Genomic DNA, 17,869 nt, shown 5'->3' with positions numbered 1-17,869 from the left:
TCTCGGCCGCGCACCGGGCCGCCCTCCTGCCCGCCGGCGGCGGCGGCGCTTCTCGGCCCCGGGCAGCGGAGCTGCGGCCGCAGCGTTAGCGCGCGGGGCCTGGCCGAGGGCCCCCCGTCAGTGGCGGTTACAGTAAGCAACCACAAGCTTAGTGTAAGGAGAAACAAAACACAAAACGTGTGCGGAGCTGAAAACGGGCCTGGTGCAAAGTGGAGGACGCGGCCCCCGCGTTGGAGAGCTTACCAGCGAGGAAGCGTTTCCGAGCAGCGCCTCACTAATCCGGGGACTAATTGCTACATTGTGTCACTGAGGCCAGGCATTTGGCAACATTCAAAAAAAATCATTAGGCCTTTATACGCATAACAAGTAGACTTATAATTACAGGACTTTAAAACCAGAGGGATATAAGCAGTCATGATTTGGCAACACCAGTTAGCAGAGATTACCTGCTCCGTTTGAAGTACGTGCTGTTTCGTAGGTGYTCAGTTTTGGAGGGAAAGGGGGAAAGGGTATACACATCCGCAGAAGCAGAAACTAAGTGAACAGAACTAATGGGAGAAGAACGGTACTTGGAACCAGTGCAACCACATCACGCAGTRATACCAACTAGTGCTAATGAGCAGCATAACCTTTCCTGATAGCTCCCGATACCTTCCTCTGGACCACGTGTTACCACTTGATACTCAAAACGGGATACTAGACTAAAGCTATTTCTGATAGAATTACTTTGCAACAAAATTACTTGCGGATTTCACTGCTTTGTACATCCCTGGATATACCTAAGACTTTGCAGAAACATCCCTATCCTGAATGTTTTACACAACACCATGAAAAATATCACAAATTAAGACAGAGTGAGAGATGAGTAGAAGTAGAAAAATATTTCTCATTGATTTCAGCAGTGTCAACCAGCTATTAAGGTATAAAATTGAACCTGTTCTTGCCTCAGCAAATTCAAGTTTCAACAAGATACGTCATCCATGCAGAAATGCATCTCTGTCAAGGTCTGTGCATAAAGGCAGGATCTGGAAATACAGACACACAGACTGTTGACAAAAATTCAAGAAAGTGTAACGGGCATGGCTTGGCAAGTCGACATGGAAGGAGGAGGACGCATCCTTTCTCCTTCTGAAATAAGACAGAGCAAGAAAACAAATCACTCAAGAAAGCTAAGTCTACACCCAGATTTGCTTTTGCCCAGCCAGCTGCCCCACCTCTTACAATTACAGTAAGTGGAAAGGTGGCAACATCGAACAAACSCAAAGACAGGTGCTTAGTCACTTTATGAGTGCTGACTTAAAATAATCTCCTATTAAAAATTCAGGGTGTGCAAGTGTGACTGACTGTAAAACTGGTTGCAGCATTGGTCCTGATGTAGGAATTAAGTGTTACAAAATACAGAGAAAGACTTCATGAAAGGGGAAGACAGTTTTAAAGAAAACTGATTTCAGTCATTCACACTCATTCTTTCATACTTCTGTACTCGAAAGCACCAAGATGCCTGTGTCCAAGTAAGCCAGGATCATTTGCATCGCAACATGAGGTAAAGGGATGCCAGCTATCCATTCGTCACTACATCTCTTGAGTTCCCTTGACTAGCAACAAAATGGATTTTGGACTGATTTTTATGCCCTTCAGGAGTACAGTAGTTGTGTGATTTTTTTCCCCCTCAATCTTGTTTACTTCACCCTCTGTAAATTTTAGGCAAGCTCACTACCTGTAGTCTTTGTTCTTTCGTTTTGCGGCATCTTTGTGAATACTGCCTGAATTCTTCCTGCTGCATTAACAGAAAGAGGAATGGCACATGCACTTTACTGTAACCTCTTTGCCTTTCTCCTGTTATCAGAGGGCAAGTCTTATGCTGATCAGTCATTTCTGCAGCAGGCGTGTTAGAGCGCAGGCCTTTTCATCTTGATACAAACACCACAGTTCTCAGTGGTTACCAATTTGACTTCTGTTGGTTGTGTCTGGTTACTTGCCATTTTCATACTCCTTGCTCTATTGCTGCTTCTGTGATATCACACAAAGACATTTCTTTATACTTAATTCAGACCTATCTTAATACTTCTGTTACCAAATCTCTGCATTGGTCTGAAAACTGAGAATATCTTCACACTTCACTAAACACCTTTCCCTCTTATTCTTCTCTAGCAAAAGCCTCCTAAGCACATAATTGTCATTCCTTCTACTGTGCAAGCCTTTAGATAACAGTCTGATCAGTTGATGAATCCAGTTGTGTATTTTAGCTGTTCCTTTCATTTCTTCTTTTGGGGACATCAGAATCATTCACAGTGAAAAAAAACCTCAGCAAATCAAGCTCTTTGCCTTCCTAAAGTTGTTTAAATAGGACAATAGGAGAAATAGGAGAAATGATGACACTGAAGATCCTTGTAGCATTGCTTTACAGTGGATGATAGCCTGCTATTAATCAAGACAAAGTAGAAGAGGAATACCTTAGTATTTCTGACTGGTCTGTCTGTTGTTAAACGGGCAGTCTAGCTTTTTCTCCACAAAGAATGGTTTGACAGCAGAGCATTTGCAGAACAGCAGCAATTAGGGATCATGAATTCTACTACAATCTCCTAAAAATAGAATTCTAYTAGAATTCTACTAATCATTACCCTGGGAAAATTCAAGAAACACTAGAACAGGTCTGATCTGTCAGTAAAATGTCAGTAAGCTTAGTACTATACAAAGTACATGCAGCTTTCTTCACATGTTTCATATTAAAAGCCTGTTGGAAATGGAAAGGGAAGTTGGTACAGTTGAAGCTACTGATAAAAGCAATACTGCCTCTGTTTCACTTGTAGAAGTGAGGCCATTTTGTTACCGCTTTAGGACTTTTTTTTGATGTGTATAATCAGCCCTACAAGATACTCTTTACTTCATTCCAAACTAGTATCTGAAATAAGCTATATTAAACGCCAGAAACTACAACWTCAGTAGCATTGCCTGTTTGTTTTAAGGAGCCTTGAGGGGCTGCAGTGGCAACTTGACAAAAAACATGAACTGGATATGAGTTTTCACACTGGTTATTTAAAAGAAACAATCCTATCCAGAAATCTAATATTTGTTTAAACATCTTTGATTGAACAGAATTCTGTTTGCCTTTCATCCTTGCCATTTAGTAGTGTTTATATTGGCTCAAATACTGTCAGACACAATTGTGCTGAGCTAGACACAGTAGCAGAAAAAAATCTTTATCCCAAAGATGTGTATTCTTAGCAAATAAGCATAACAAATAGGAGGAAAAGGAATAAGTAGAACAAATGTTTAACATAATAAGCAACTACTATCATATACTGTYTACTGATTAAGCAATGACAAATGTTTGTAGAAATAATGGTGTATGTTTCACAACTGAGATAAATTTCAAGGAAAGATGTGAAGAAATCCAAAGTATTGGCACAGATCTACAGTGTAGGAGAATGCCCACGTCACAACTTTGCTTGTTGTTACTGTGCTTGATTCAGAAATTTATTATTTCAGAATATATTGTAACAGTCATCATGTCATACTTTCAGAAATATGCTATTTTGATGTTACCATCTCACAAGGTTTTACCAACCAACCAACCTAATTTTTGCATATGAATTTCAGAGGAAGTTTTTGCACCGATAAAAAMCGCCTCTGAAATCCAAAACCTAACCTTGAAAATGAGAACGGTGGAGTAAGGAACCTTACAGAAGCCCCTTAGATGAGAAAGAAAGTAAAAGATGTAGTAAACAAGATGCTTATTATCATAGACCCAAAAGAAGCAACACTGTGGTCACTTTGCAGTGACTTGCTTAGTCACCTGCTTGTTGCTCAGGGTGTAGACAACATCTGCTGCCCATTTCCTTTTTTCCTGCAAGCATCAGTATGACATCTCCTTATGAATTCCCAACAACTTTTTATCTTTGGAAAATCTGTAATATCAATTTATGACATTTTCCCCCCCACCCCCTAAACATCACAAACCAGCCCAAGTAATCAGCTTTAAACAAGTTGCATTCATGTGCACATTTTTGAACTCATGCCCAAATCCAGAAAGGGATCTAAGTCACTAGTAAGAAGTCAGGCCTACTCAGAAACTACCACAAGTCTATGCATTGATAAAACACACACACAAATATAAGAAACTTTGGAACACTTGGGTAATAAATTCTGTATTAGTTTGCCACAAAGACTCAAGATTCGGTGAAAGTTCATGTTCAGAACAGCACACTTACGCAATTTTGTTTCATTTGAGAAGCTTTTTTTCTTTTAAAGAAGCCTGCAAGGTTTTTTCCCTAATCATTCTGTTATTCGTACCACAAGGATTCCTAATGCTTCTTGGCACAACAGATTTATTTGGCACAACAGATTTATCCTAAGTTTTCCTGCTTTAGTAGAAATCCTGGTCATTGTTTAAACCTGACTTTATTTGGGGGGTGGGGTGGGGGAGGAAGCACTGAAATAGCAGTCTGTAACACCAGTATGCTCTTTCTTCACTGTCTACAGGTCAAACTAATTTTACCTTTATTCTTTTTTTTTTTTTTTTTTTTTTTTTTTTTTAAATACATACATACATACACCAACCCTTAAAATTCTACTTAGAAAGCAAAAAGCAAATCTAACTCCTTCCTCCTAAAGAGGGATTTTAGGCCCAATTGAAGTCAGTAATGTAATTGCATTGTAATTACTGTACAATGTAATTGCTTTTAGTGCCGGTGTGACTGCCTGTGATAATACTTCAGTGCTACARTTGAGCTAAAACAAGTATTTTTCCTCAGGAGCTCTTAGAATGCATTGGGAGGAGGCTTTTCTTATAATTTTCCTTCAGAGTAAGACTTYACATACAGAAGTGTTCATAAATATCCCAAACATTCTGTTCAGTTCATAGCCCATTTTTGTTAAATCAGCCAGAGGAAGGTTCTACTTCTGATCTGCAAGACTGCAAAGATACTTTCCCTTCCTTTTCCTTCACTTTGATTCCTTAGCAGTTCACCTCACTTTCTTGTATGGCTCCCCACTAGCATTAGTGCAGTAAACAAGACTTGAGATCAGTTCCTCAGTCTGTTTCAGCTTGAATTTGTGTACATAGAGCAAATGGAAGTGCAGAACAGGGCCACAAAGGGGGCAGTTGGATGCTGAGGGCAAGGAGAAGTGACAGATATGCAGACTTAAATGACTATCAACCTAGAGCATCAGAGCTTCGCTGTCTAACACTGAGTATCTGCAATAAACAGATCCTGTCACTGCCGTCTCTTTTAGGTTCCAACCTGTAATCTTTACAACGTAGATCATAATACTCTTCTTGCTCACCTTTTTGATAAAGTTAATGAATTAGTACTMATAAAGCATCCATGTAATAGCACTCCAGAGAAAAATTGTAAGGCTGTAATGACTAACAAATTTGCWGTAATCCCAAATTTTGAAAAGCCTACAGTAAAGAAGGCGTAAGGACATGTACAGACCAAAGAGAAGAGAAGTTTGAGAAGCTGCATGTGAAATAAGCCAAAGGTTTCCTTGTTGGGGGATGGGACTAGACTATGATCAATTAACTAATAATTCTGGATGTAATTAAAGCTGAACAGACTATGTTACTAATTCAGAAAATAAATTAAAAATTTAAAAGAAAATTTTAAGGTAGAACGTGGTAGAAAAACCTACTGCTACATTGCATAATCCAATCCTGTCCATTATACTTTCCTGGCACTCTTACGGCTGATGATTATTATAGATTTCCCAATCCTGATATTTGACCCAGTGCAGTAGACACTCTTAAACAATAGTTTGCAGAAAATACATTAAAAATTGAAACTTTTCTTCCATGAAATACCCATTACCAATTTTTACAGAGAGTCCATAATATATTTTTCTTCAGAAAGAAAAATAAATATTGCTGCTTTGTGTTCCTGGAAATCTACAGATCTCTTATAGCCAACATATCACATAAAATGAAAGAATTTTTTKTGTGTGTGTGCCCATCAACAAAATTCTATGCTTCTACAGCAAGGGAAATTAATCTTCTGGACTTTTACAAATCTGTAGGTGTCAATGAGAGCCAATTAAGTTCAGAACTTATACTTCTAGTTAATGCCTGGGAACCCTCCTGGCAAAAAAAAAAAAAAAGATTCAAACAAAAGATCACAAATAGAACACAAAAAAACAACTGCCATGCCTACATTCCAAACTGATTTTGCCGGTCTTTGGGATCATGGAGAGATTACAGGCCTGGAAGCTCACAATAACGCTTTTATAAAGTAGCTCTGCAAAATAGACACACAGTACACATCGTCATCTTTGAATCCCTCAATGTAATAAATTAAGAAATGTCATTCCTCTGTCAAGTCCTAAAGATTATGCTTCCTCTAAAAAAATGCTTGTTTTATAAACAATCTTGAATGCTAAGGTCCAGTGATGTTTCATACAATATGTTCACTTAGGGTTTGGCTGACTTGTACAATTCTGTTGTTCAGTTTCTAAATCCTTCATTCCTGTTGAGACAATAGAAGAAACCTTGAGATCCTGAATTGCAAAATTCCTGCTGAGTCGAAGAGAATTTTGCCAGAATCAGTGAGAAATTTTAAGCAAAAAGCTAGGATWTTTTTAAAGAACACTTAGGATTTACTCAAAATTGATGCGTTRAATTGGACTACTGAAGAATTTTGAAACTGATGGCAGACAAAATAAGGATTAAGTATAAAAAGAATAAAAAGAATGGTAGGAAGATAGAAGGGGGAGATGACATTTCACATAGGAGAGATATATTAAATAATGAGCTGAAGATATCATCCCTGTTGCGATGAAAACTGTGCATTGAACCCTCAGGGACAGTTTATGTCTTGCACAAGTTCCCAGAAGTTACAGTAACTTTCCAGCACATGCTGTGTTAATGACAGAGCCTGACATTTTTTGCTGTGCAGAAAAACTGCACTGCCTTAAGGCAGAATGGTATCAAGGTGGTTTTGATCTGCAGGCAACATTTTTCAGGTCAGATTGGTRAGAACAACAGATTTGGAGAAGAGTTAATGCAGAAGTTCAGCATACTGCTTTTGTAAAGCTTAAGATCTCTTAAAGGACTGTAAGAGTGACTGGGGCATGGTGTCATACTGGGTAAGCAAAAGAAATCTTGTTTGTAATATGGCATGAGTCAAACAGCAGCACTTCAGGATTCTAACCTGCATATAATGAAAAGGCACGGATACCATTATTCTTCTATCTAATAAGCAATTTCATCTGGTGTTACACCTTGCTGGGTGTCTTAGTTGGGCTGAGGGAATTTTGGKCTTAGGAAATTTGCTGTTAGTTACCTCTAAAAAGATACACTGCTACTGCTAGATTACTGACAAAAGCGAACAGACTTCTGGAAACGTAAATATATCCAGAAGAACTGAAACTCATGTCAGTCATTTAGTAGTTTATTCAGAAGAATGTTGGAAGGAGAACTTAAATTAACAAACCTGATCATTCAAATCTCAGTTTAGATTATCAGTGCACTGTAAATAAAAATACCTAGTCTGTTGTGTTTGGCTGATGTGACTTTTCCAAAGAGATACCCTACAAATATGTCTAAACTGTTGTGCACAAGTACTTACCATTCCACCCCTTTGGCACACTAGATTAAAGCAGTATTGCTTGATGATTCATGTAAGAACATAGTTCCCTCCCAAGGCTGAGGGAGACATAGGCAATTGGGAAAGGTTAATCATGGAAAAATGATATAAGCACCAACATTATGAGTAGTGTTGTGTTATATATATGAATGCAAAAATGTAGTAATAAAAAATTTAAGTTTGGAATGGACCTTTGAATGTCATCTATTCCAATATTTCTGCTCAAATCAGAGCTACCACAAGAATTACATCAGAATAATTATCTGTTGTGCTGTTGAATAAACAGCACAACAAAAATATAAAATGACCTGATTTTAGTCTGCTATGCACATCCCAAAAACTTAGTTTCACAGTTTTTGATCACAGGCACTGGCATCAACCACTAGCAGAAACATAAGGTAAATTATAGCTCTGAATGCTATCTTATCTGCAGAAACCTTACAAAACAAAGTGCGGAGACTTCACATCAGAATGCTGATCGATCCTCTTTACATTTATTCCCTCTCAACACAGGAAAGATTATAGCGATAAATACACAGTTCAGAACATAAGCTTGATTTTTGCAGGGCTGTTCAGCATCTGAAACAAAAATGACTTCAGCAGGTGACGATTCTAATAAGATTCCATTCTTTCATTTAATCCCTGTGTTTCTAGGATTAACACCAAATGAAGGGCAGTTTGAACAGGGTGCAGTGAACTGTCACATTTTAGACTGGAAAATGATATTTCAGAGTCATTTCAGGGCAAGTTAGAAAAAAAGGRGGAAGCTTGCCAAAGACTTCCTTGACTTAATACTTTGAGAAAATGGGTTTAATAGAACAAAGATCTTTTGAACAAGTATATGAAAACCAGCTTGGCATGCTTTAAATATTGCTGCCATGCTACATTGCAAATATGTTATTGGAGTAAGTCTGAAGAACTTCTTCATGGCATGGTGAGAATCATTTTGCTATCAGTGTTTGGTAGCTAGAAGTGAAAATGCTCAGATTACAAGCCTGAGAAGTGATAAAAAATGGATACTGCTATCATATGACAAAACAAATTTTCTGCTGAGAGGAAGAAAACTCTGAGCTTTCATATGGCAGATAAATTGGTCTCATGATTTCCTGTTAAAGTATATACCATGTGAGGGAATTTCAAATCTTCTACTTGGACCTCATCCTAACACAACTTGTGAAAACAAGTTTTGCTGTCTATGCAGGCTGCAAAGATGTCTTGATTAGCTGGGGAAAACAGTTCTCAAAACTTCACACTATCTTTCTCTCTTTTCTTTGATATTCCCTTATTTTAGCAGGCTGCTAGACAGTACTGATTTTTTTGTGTGTGCGCTCACAGAAGATGAGTTTTCAGATAAAGCAAAAAAAAAAAAACTCCAATTTTTCAAAAGAGATTAGTCAATCTCAGTTTAAATACTGTTTTAAAATGCTTTAGGAAGCATTATTCTTAATATTCCTATACTATTGTGTAGAATTTTGTATTACATCATTATAAACAGTAACATAACCTATCTCCTAAACTTTATTTCAGCTTAGCATTGTGCAAAACCTGAAACAGAGAACTAGAATTTGGATTAAGTTTGTGGCTGGATCTGCAGTTTGAAACTTAAATGTGTTATCRGGGAAAAGAAAAGGAAGATCCTTCATACTTTGATCAGATGCAGCTGATACTCAGCAGCAATGTCTAGCAAGAGCAACATTTCCCTAAGAGTGTTTTTCCTACTGTGTATTGTTATTCATGTGGTAGCAGCRAGCAGACTCTGAAGAACAGAGAAACAGGGCTGCATATCAGGATGTGTCACATATAATGAACATTCCCCCATACTCATCTGAAATACACCGGGCTAGTACAAAGGGGAACCAAGACAGTAGAATTACAGCAACAGTTTCAGTAATATTGTGGGCAGATACCACACAACTTGGTTAACATGTTGCAGCTCAAATGACAGGAAAATAGCAATACTGAATAAGTATTCACACATCATTTGCAGTGTGGGTAAAGAGCTGATATTAAAGCTGATACTAAACCCTTCCCACACAGATAGGCATCACTAAAGACAAAAAGCTGCCAAGAAAAATAGTATATGCAATCTAAATAAGCATATCTAAAACTGCTTTTGGTACAATACCAAATAGTGGCATAGTTAAATGATGCTTGATTTTTACTAGATTAGGCACAGAGCAGAGGATGCAGGATACCAAGATACAAAGCTGTCTGTGGTGCAAAGATGACTAGGTGATTACATCACATGAGGATCTCTATGACCATGGAGCATCTGGATTAAATGAAGAAAGAATCACACAGTGACCTTTGGAACTAAGACTTTCTAAATGCTAGAGCACAGACTGGCACCAAGTAAAACACACACACACACAACAAAAATTATGCCTATGTCTAAACCAAATTATCACCAAGTTTCCCAAAAAAATGTAGGAAATTTAGGATAGATGGTAAAACTAGCCTCCCTTATAAACAGCAATAGGATTGAACCAAGAAATGTGAGAAGGATGATCTTGGATGTGAACTTAACTTGGTTTCTTTCATTCCCCTTCTGCAACACATTGCAGTTTAATTAGTTGAATTCTTGAAATTCAGAACTGTAATCTTTCACTCTGTCTCAAGGGGAATATAACAACTGGGAAAAGGGAGAAAGACAAAAGGGATGCTGAAAAAAGCATGGAATGTTTGCTATATAAGAAATGACTGTGTACACAAGAACGCTTCAGTCTGGAACTAGGAAATGACAGACAGATGTCGATATAGTCACGGTTTATCAAATAAGTGGTATGGAGAGAATGAATAGGGATCAACTATTCACTGCTTCTGCCAACACATGAGCTAGGGGGCACCAGATGAAGCTAGCAAGAGACTAACAAATGAAAGGTGTTTTCTCACACAGCATGTAGTCAAACTGTTGAATTTCTTGTCACAGTATATTGTTGGTGCTAAAACTTCACATGAGCTGAAGGATAGATTTTGCAAGTCTGCAGAGAGGTTGTCCAAAGACAACTCCATATATGGCTCGAGAAGCTCCTCTGCAATAATTGATTATAAGTATAAGAATATCTGAGGGAATTATGTTCATGCTTGTTTTGTTCCTCTCTATGCACCTGTTTTTGGCCACCACCAGAGAAAAGATATTAGTCTAAAAGAACTTTTTGGTCTGACTCAACATTAGAAACATGAGAAGTAAGAATGCTTAAATGCAGATCATGTTATTAGGCTCAACAGTCAGATATAGAAATAATACAGGAGATCAAATGACTTCATAATCTATAAGCCTTACATTCTATTAAAATCTATAAGTGTTTAGATTTTAATCAAGAAAAATCTCAGTTCTAAAGAGGTACTTTCCACATAACACTGAGTGAATTGTTCAATTATAAGAGCTAGGACTTTTTGCTGATGAATAGACTTGTTTCATTTAATGGTGAACCCATGGTTATTCACAGCCATTTCTAGTATTGCATATAAGTCATACAGAAGCCACAGATCACCTTACAGAAGCAGCAAATAACCAATGCCTAAAGCATCATTGCAAAGTCTTACACATTTTCCATTTACTTACTTTTATATATATATATGTATATATATATGTTTATATGGTAAACATCTGTTGCTGTAGTTGTTTGTGGCCTCTTCGAATCAATTCTGACTACTTTTTATTTCAGGATAAGAATGCTTGGACAAGATCATTCTGAACAGTAGCAGAGTACAACACGCTGGCTTCTCTCTGGCCACACAGCACAACATGCCAGGTATGCTAATTGCTAAGTGACTGAGGGCATAAGTATTGCTCTGCAAGTGTCTTCAGCTAACACACCTGTGGTAGCTGCAACAGAGCAGGAGAAAATCCTTGTGTTAGTCATAAAATGAGTACAGTCTTTCCACTGACAGCACGGCTAACCAGGTTCCTAACATAAGGCCACAAAAACAAGACTTCACGTCATACTGGGGCCCAAGCTAGCGGTCAAAAAGTACTTACCTACTAAAGCAATTAAATAAAGCTCTTAAGCTTCTCAGACCTTAAGATCTGCAAAGCGAGGTATCACAACATGAGTACAATTTGGTGCACTTTTCAAAGTGATTACAAAAACACATACTAATAGAAACTACTCTGAAGGAACTATTGTTCATATCATTGTTAAACTCTCCAAGCTTTGTTGCTTCAGAGGCATAGAAAATTAAATCAAGCACCTAGTTTTCATTCATGGAGACAGCCCTTATTATATTAGTGAGATCAGAATACAGCAGTTTGAAAATGGACATGTATCAAAAGAGCTAAAAAGAGAGCTACAAGTATCCAGAAAATGACATTTATCTACAAGATAAAAACAGCATTGACCTTTAAGACACAGCCATCTAACTTTTCTATGCAAGAGAATCAGTTCTGTGGGCCTCAGCCTTGAACTCCCATGCACCATGTGCAGGGAAAGATTTTTTTTTTTTTTTTTTTAACACTTTCCTGGAGTAGCTTTGATAAGGCACAAGTCTGCAATGTTAGGAAAACAAAGAATAGTGGGTGGTTCCCTAACGCCTCCCCATGTTGAAAATACGTTACTACATGGAAATGTTCCTTTACATAAAAGTATGCTGTAAGAAATAGTATATGCCTGGTTTACGTGCAGAACAGCAACTACTGTCTCTTAGTGCAGTGCATACACAGCTCAATACAGGGTGGTGTGGGTTTTGTTTGTTTGTTTGCTTTAAGTGACAGGTCTTTCATCAACAGCTTGCAGTGCCAAAGACTTTCATTAAATTGCTGAATTACTGTGAGACAAGGATGTTACAGTAATACAACACCTACATGAAATCCCACCTTATGTAGGGGGAAAACAAAAGGTAGGAATGGCAGTAGGTTTAGATAAACAGTGAGGAAAACATACCAAGTAACTTTTGGCAGCAAATGATCCCAGCAGTATTTGTCATGAGTAATATATTATTTGTAAAAGAAGGGTAGGTAAACACTGTATTTGATCTACCCAGTAGCAATTATAGTGCCAGATGTGCTTACATAGATAAGGATTTTGGATAGCAGCAGTCTATGTACATACAAATAGCAAGTTAATGACAGCTGGTCAGTGACATTTGAAACAATGGACCAAGTCTCATCTTTAATAGTAAAGAAAATCTATATATGTACTGCTTCTAGAAATAAGAGGAAATTAAAAAACAGTCCATAACACTATTGAGAAAATGTATTAAGTTTTTCCAAAAATCTCTACATAATTGTTTTTCATATTCCTGCTTATATTAAAAACTATAAATTTAGGTCTCTATGATTTTAATTACAACTATCCATAATTTTCACATCATGTAGGCAAAATAAGTCACTTTCACACTTTCCTTTATAGCATCATTGAATTGAATTTGAATCCTCCAAACATCATTTTACTTCAGTATTTGGAAAACTAAAGGATTTAGACTAGTAATTTCCTTGCTTCATCATCAGCAAACAAGCTTACCAACATCAATACCCATCATTTCAGCACATATATAACACTTGCCATCCATTCTTGTATAATCACTTACTAAATATGTAAAAAAATATCCAGTGGATCTTTCTGGAGAAAATGCTAAAGAAATCTCTTTTAGCTACAGCTATTCATACAAGTTTTATATGATACAGATTTCCCCTGAATCAGCTCACACTGTTATAAATTATCACAGACATGCTCTAATTGCTGGGGGAGAGGGGTGTGCTGTGAGCAGAGGCTTTGTAGTTTTGATCCAGAGCTCAAGCTGCAGCTTTTTAAAGCATTCCATGGCAGAGAAAGCAAGATGAAGTTACTTTGCATGTCTCGGGATGGAAACAGGAAGGGGAAGAAGAGGACAGCTTGAGTATAGGTGCTTATTTTGGAGTGTATAACACTGTACATCAAAGTCATGGCTTCTCTCATGATAAATTGTCTTTCCCTAGAACATTTGACAGGATATATAACTATATAAATATGTTATTGCTTTTACCTTTAGCGTCCTGGAAAAGTTAAGTGTATTATATTAGTACGTTGCTTTACAGCCAAAYCCGAAGATTCTCAGTATCCTAGAGTGAATTTCTGATCCTCAGAATAAACACGTAGAAGATGAAAATATCATTATCGTTTAAACTTAGTGGTCCAAACTGAAACAAGGCTAATAATACTTTTGCTCTGTAAGTACTGCAAACTTTGTCTGAAAATGCTCAGTGGTGTTGTAAACTACAGCCCATCCACCAGAGGGAACCTCTTGCATACGAAGAAAAATAAATATTTTAAAGGATGAATGAAGCACCTTGCTAACACTTAAACCACAGCAAATTCTGTGCGTTTTTTTTTTTTTTTTTTTTAACACAAATAGCACAGACTGAGCTTGGAAAAATTTTCAGAAGTTATTTGCCAAAGGTAACAGATTTAACAGAAACTTTCCCTTATTAATGGCTGAACATACACTACATAGAATATACACTACGTATACCATGTATGTATAATATGCATGCACACACACAGAAAAATCACAGATTTAGATCTTGGATTTTTTTTTTTTTTAACATAGAAGCACAGATTAATTCCACTGCTGTTTATACAATTAGACCAGAGCTAATAAGATCAAAAGTCCAACTGCGTATTCATACCGTAAGAGTCCCACCACATTTGGTCACGAGAATGAATAAAATATTGAGTTGTTTAGCCACTATTGTATTTAACCTGTTATCGAACATATGACATGCTTCCCTTGATAATGGAAATATTTTAGATTTCCCTTGAAGCACATGTCCTGCTAGTGTGAATTCAGGAAATAATTCAGACACTGTAAGAGAATATTAAAGACATTTCAGAGTCTGAGATTTCCATAGTAATGCTAACGATGACATAGAGCTCTCTAGCAATGTGGTTCTTAGCTAGTGTTAAGTCTAATATCCTGTAAACCTACCTGCTTTCAGAGTCTTGCTCAGGAGATCTTAGCATCCCAGACATCTGCCTGGGATCTTTCTTGAAATAGAAATTCCAGGCAGTTGCTGAAATGCAGATATTCATTTGCTTTCTTGTTTAAATAAAAGATGCAGCCAGAGGCAGAGACCGTCTGGCATGCAGACTTCTACTAAAGTAGGGAAAACACACACCCTGTTTCTAGAAAAACCAAAGACAGTTGCTTCAGAAATACATCCAGATCCACGTATCACTGGATTAAGACTGTACTAATATTAATACTGAACAGTATTACCATAGATAACTACTTTGTCACTGAAAGTGAAAATTTGAAGCAGAAGTTACTGAGATATTGGATATCTGTCTTTGGATCGTTTCTTTTAAAATGAAAAGAAAACCTGTAGCTTATTTCTATCTACATACAGCACTGGCAATAAATAAGTAAATAAAAACTCTTTCCAAAATTATATGTGGAGAAATAATGTTATGTATAAAGGTGATTTCATTAGAAGACAACACATTGCCCAGCACTTCCTTTCATTGGTGCAGTTTTACAAGTGGCTTTCAAAAATTCCCTGTAGAATACAAACAAGTGGTTTGGGTATTTCCCCCTACACAATCTGCACTTCACATAGTTAAAAATAAGAGGAACTGGAATCATACCAGATGAAATCCAAATCAAAATCTCTATTACACTAATAGTATTTTGAAAACATAATTCTTGACTTCAGTGGAATTATTCTGGATTTATTTTTGATCTCATTACAGTCTTAAATGAGATTTAAAACAAACTAAGCTCATGGCAGGGGGTGGGAGGTGTTCACAATCCTTTTTTCAAGTGAAAGATACTTAACTTAATCTAATGAACCACATTTGCCAGGTTTCTTAAAGTACTGCCTGAACATTTAAAGAAACAATCTGAATCAGTTTTAAAAAAAGGTATACATAACTTTTTCTATGGATCCTTTCCAAGTAAAATACCCTTCCAGTTTCACTTCCCTGGCACTTGGTGATTTTTGTTGGTGCTGCTGTTTTACTTCCTCTTTTCATTTTTTATAAATAAAGTTTAAAAGAACAAATTTAGACACCAGGGTAACAACATACTTCCATATTCTTTGGCCAGACACTGAGGAACATACAATTCACACAGCATTTGAATAATGTACTAAAAACAATTTTCCTAGGCATCAAGATCAGGCAGGTGCTGACACCCCAGGAGGACAGCCGAATCATATACTGTATCTCTGATACGCACCCTTTCCACTCAACCCTGTAGCTAGACTATTCTTATGGTTGTTACTTGGCTGTTACTGTGTTTTGCCAGAACATTAGAAATACAACCCCCACCCAATTCTGTTATACCAGTACCATCTCATTGTAGGACAGACACTGATTTCCTTTATACTAGTGTGTTTCTAAAGCATGATCAAGATCAGCTGTTTGCTGCTGAATTAAAAAGATGACATGAAGGCAGAAAGTGCAGTTATTTTTCATGCTTTCAACTGCGATTTCTTAAATTGAAGATACAATGGACAGTTTTATTCACCACTCTTGATTTTCTCCTTTCTAACATGAAACACTGATTTATTCATGCAAACAATAGTAGAATAGCTTAAAAAGTTTTCTTTCTCTCTATGTTTTTTGATGAGGTCAGTAACTTCAACCAAGCAGCAAACTTCTTAAAATAAGGAGACTTTCAAAACACCACCTCCATGCTTTAAGATCTATTGAAGTACAGTAGATATAACTTACAGCAAAGTCAGGCACTACCCAGTAGTTTTATTTTTGCTTTGCATGCAAGAATACATACTATCTTCCGAAACAGCCGGAAGTACTATATATGGTTAGATGACTGTAGGAGTGAGCGGTAGGATGTGAGCTCATACACCATGTCAGTCTATCAGTTACAGTCTGGTTTTGCACCTTCCAGTCCAAGCAACATTCTCCCAGGTAGTTCACCACACCTTCAGAATAAGAAGAGTACAAACCACAGCAGACATTCGCATCCGAAAAGAACTGAAGAGTTTCCAGGATGAGTCAGGCTGAGGAAAACAGTAGCCACTTGACATGGAACATCGAGAGGTCAGTAGTCTGCGTAATACTGAGCTTGTCGTTTATTATTGGGACCCCTGGAAACTGCGTTGTCATCTGGACTGTTTGTACAAAAATGAAGAAAGTATCTCCTTCAGTCCTGCTGATCGTGAACCTGGCTATTGCGGATATCCTTGTACTGATTACTTTGCCAATCTGGATTTACTCATTTGCTGACTCCTGGGTTTTTGGAGTCACTTTCTGCAAAATACTGGTTTTCATTATTTACTGCAGCATGTATGCTAGCATATTTCTGATTACAGCACTGAGCTTGGAGAGATTAATGGCTGTGTTTTACCCATTCACAATTCAAAGATATAAAACAAAAGAAAAAGTTTTTGTAATCATGTTCCTCATTTGGTTCCTGTCTATTACTTTTGGCATTTCTGTCATTCCATTTCAAGAGACAGAAGAAACAAACGGTGGACTACAGTGCACATGTCGCAACTATTCTTCTAATAGACAGAAAGTATCATATCTTCTGCTAGAGACTTTTGCAGGTTTTGTAATTCCTTTTTTTATAATTTGCACTTGTTATGTATGCGTTGGAAGAAGAATAAGCAAAATGACTTACCAATCAAAGCAGCGATCAGAACGGCTAATTGCCAGTGTGGTTGTGGCATTCATTTTATGTTGGTTCCCACATCATCTTTTTAACATCCTAGAGATTATTTCAGTGCAGATAGAACTCTCTAACAAAGAAATGTCTTTGGTACTGGATGAAATTTTAAACATAGGAGTGTACATCTCTGGAGCACTTGTATTCATCAGTAGCTGTGTTAACCCTCTACTTTACGCCTTTGCTGCACGAAGATTTCAGAATCATCTAAGATTTGCCAAAATATCGAAGCTGTTTGAACAGATGAGTCAGACTGTAACGGAGGAAGACAAGAAAAAGAACTCTGTTGTAACAAAACAAGATGATGCTGCAATGAACACAGAGAATCTGTAACAAGGAACATGTGCCAAGTAAATAGGATTCTTGGGCATTCCTTCAGCAGTCCGTTCACCTCACTTTCTCAGTAGTTTTGTTTCCTTAAAAAAAAATCAAAAAATATCAAGGACTAGCCTGTCTACTCCAGATGAAGCTAGACAGGTAAAAGTCATTAAGATTCATTTACTGTGTTATAAAAGAATTGGCAACAAAATCCTAATTCAGTTCCATATCACAATATGATCACTGTTTCAGTTCTGGAGAACTTCAGCAAGGTAGCTAGAAGTTGAAAACATAAGGACTGAAACATTTTTACTTTCCATTAAAATTGCAATTTCTAGAAAAGGATTATGTAGGAAAAC

The 17,869-nt window shown here is 37.2% G+C and overlaps 1 protein-coding gene across 1 annotated transcript; it reads left to right on the top strand.

Moving 5' to 3' along the window:
• The first annotated feature begins 16,514 nt into the window (after positions 1 to 16,514).
• LOC146598003 (leukotriene B4 receptor 1-like) lies at positions 16,515 to 17,525 on the top strand. Its single transcript, XM_085301054.1, has one exon. The coding sequence runs from the start codon at positions 16,515 to 16,517 to the stop codon at positions 17,523 to 17,525; it is 1,011 nt and encodes a 336-aa protein (XP_085157180.1).
• The last annotated feature ends 344 nt before the right edge of the window (positions 17,526 to 17,869 follow it).

Source organism: Rhea americana, unplaced genomic scaffold (genome assembly GCF_003343005.1).
Source record: "Rhea americana isolate MKP2758 unplaced genomic scaffold, rheAme1 scaffold_172, whole genome shotgun sequence".
Taxonomy (NCBI): domain Eukaryota; kingdom Metazoa; phylum Chordata; class Aves; order Rheiformes; family Rheidae; genus Rhea; species Rhea americana.
The sequence above is the reverse complement of the archived record's forward strand: the minus strand, read 5'-3'. Positions and strand labels throughout refer to the sequence as shown.

Bases quoted from the DNA above. Each gene is read 5' to 3' on its own strand.
- LOC146598003 (XM_085301054.1), top strand. From the start codon at position 16,515: ATGAGTCAGGCTGAGGAAAACAGTAGCCACTTGACATGGAACATCGAG.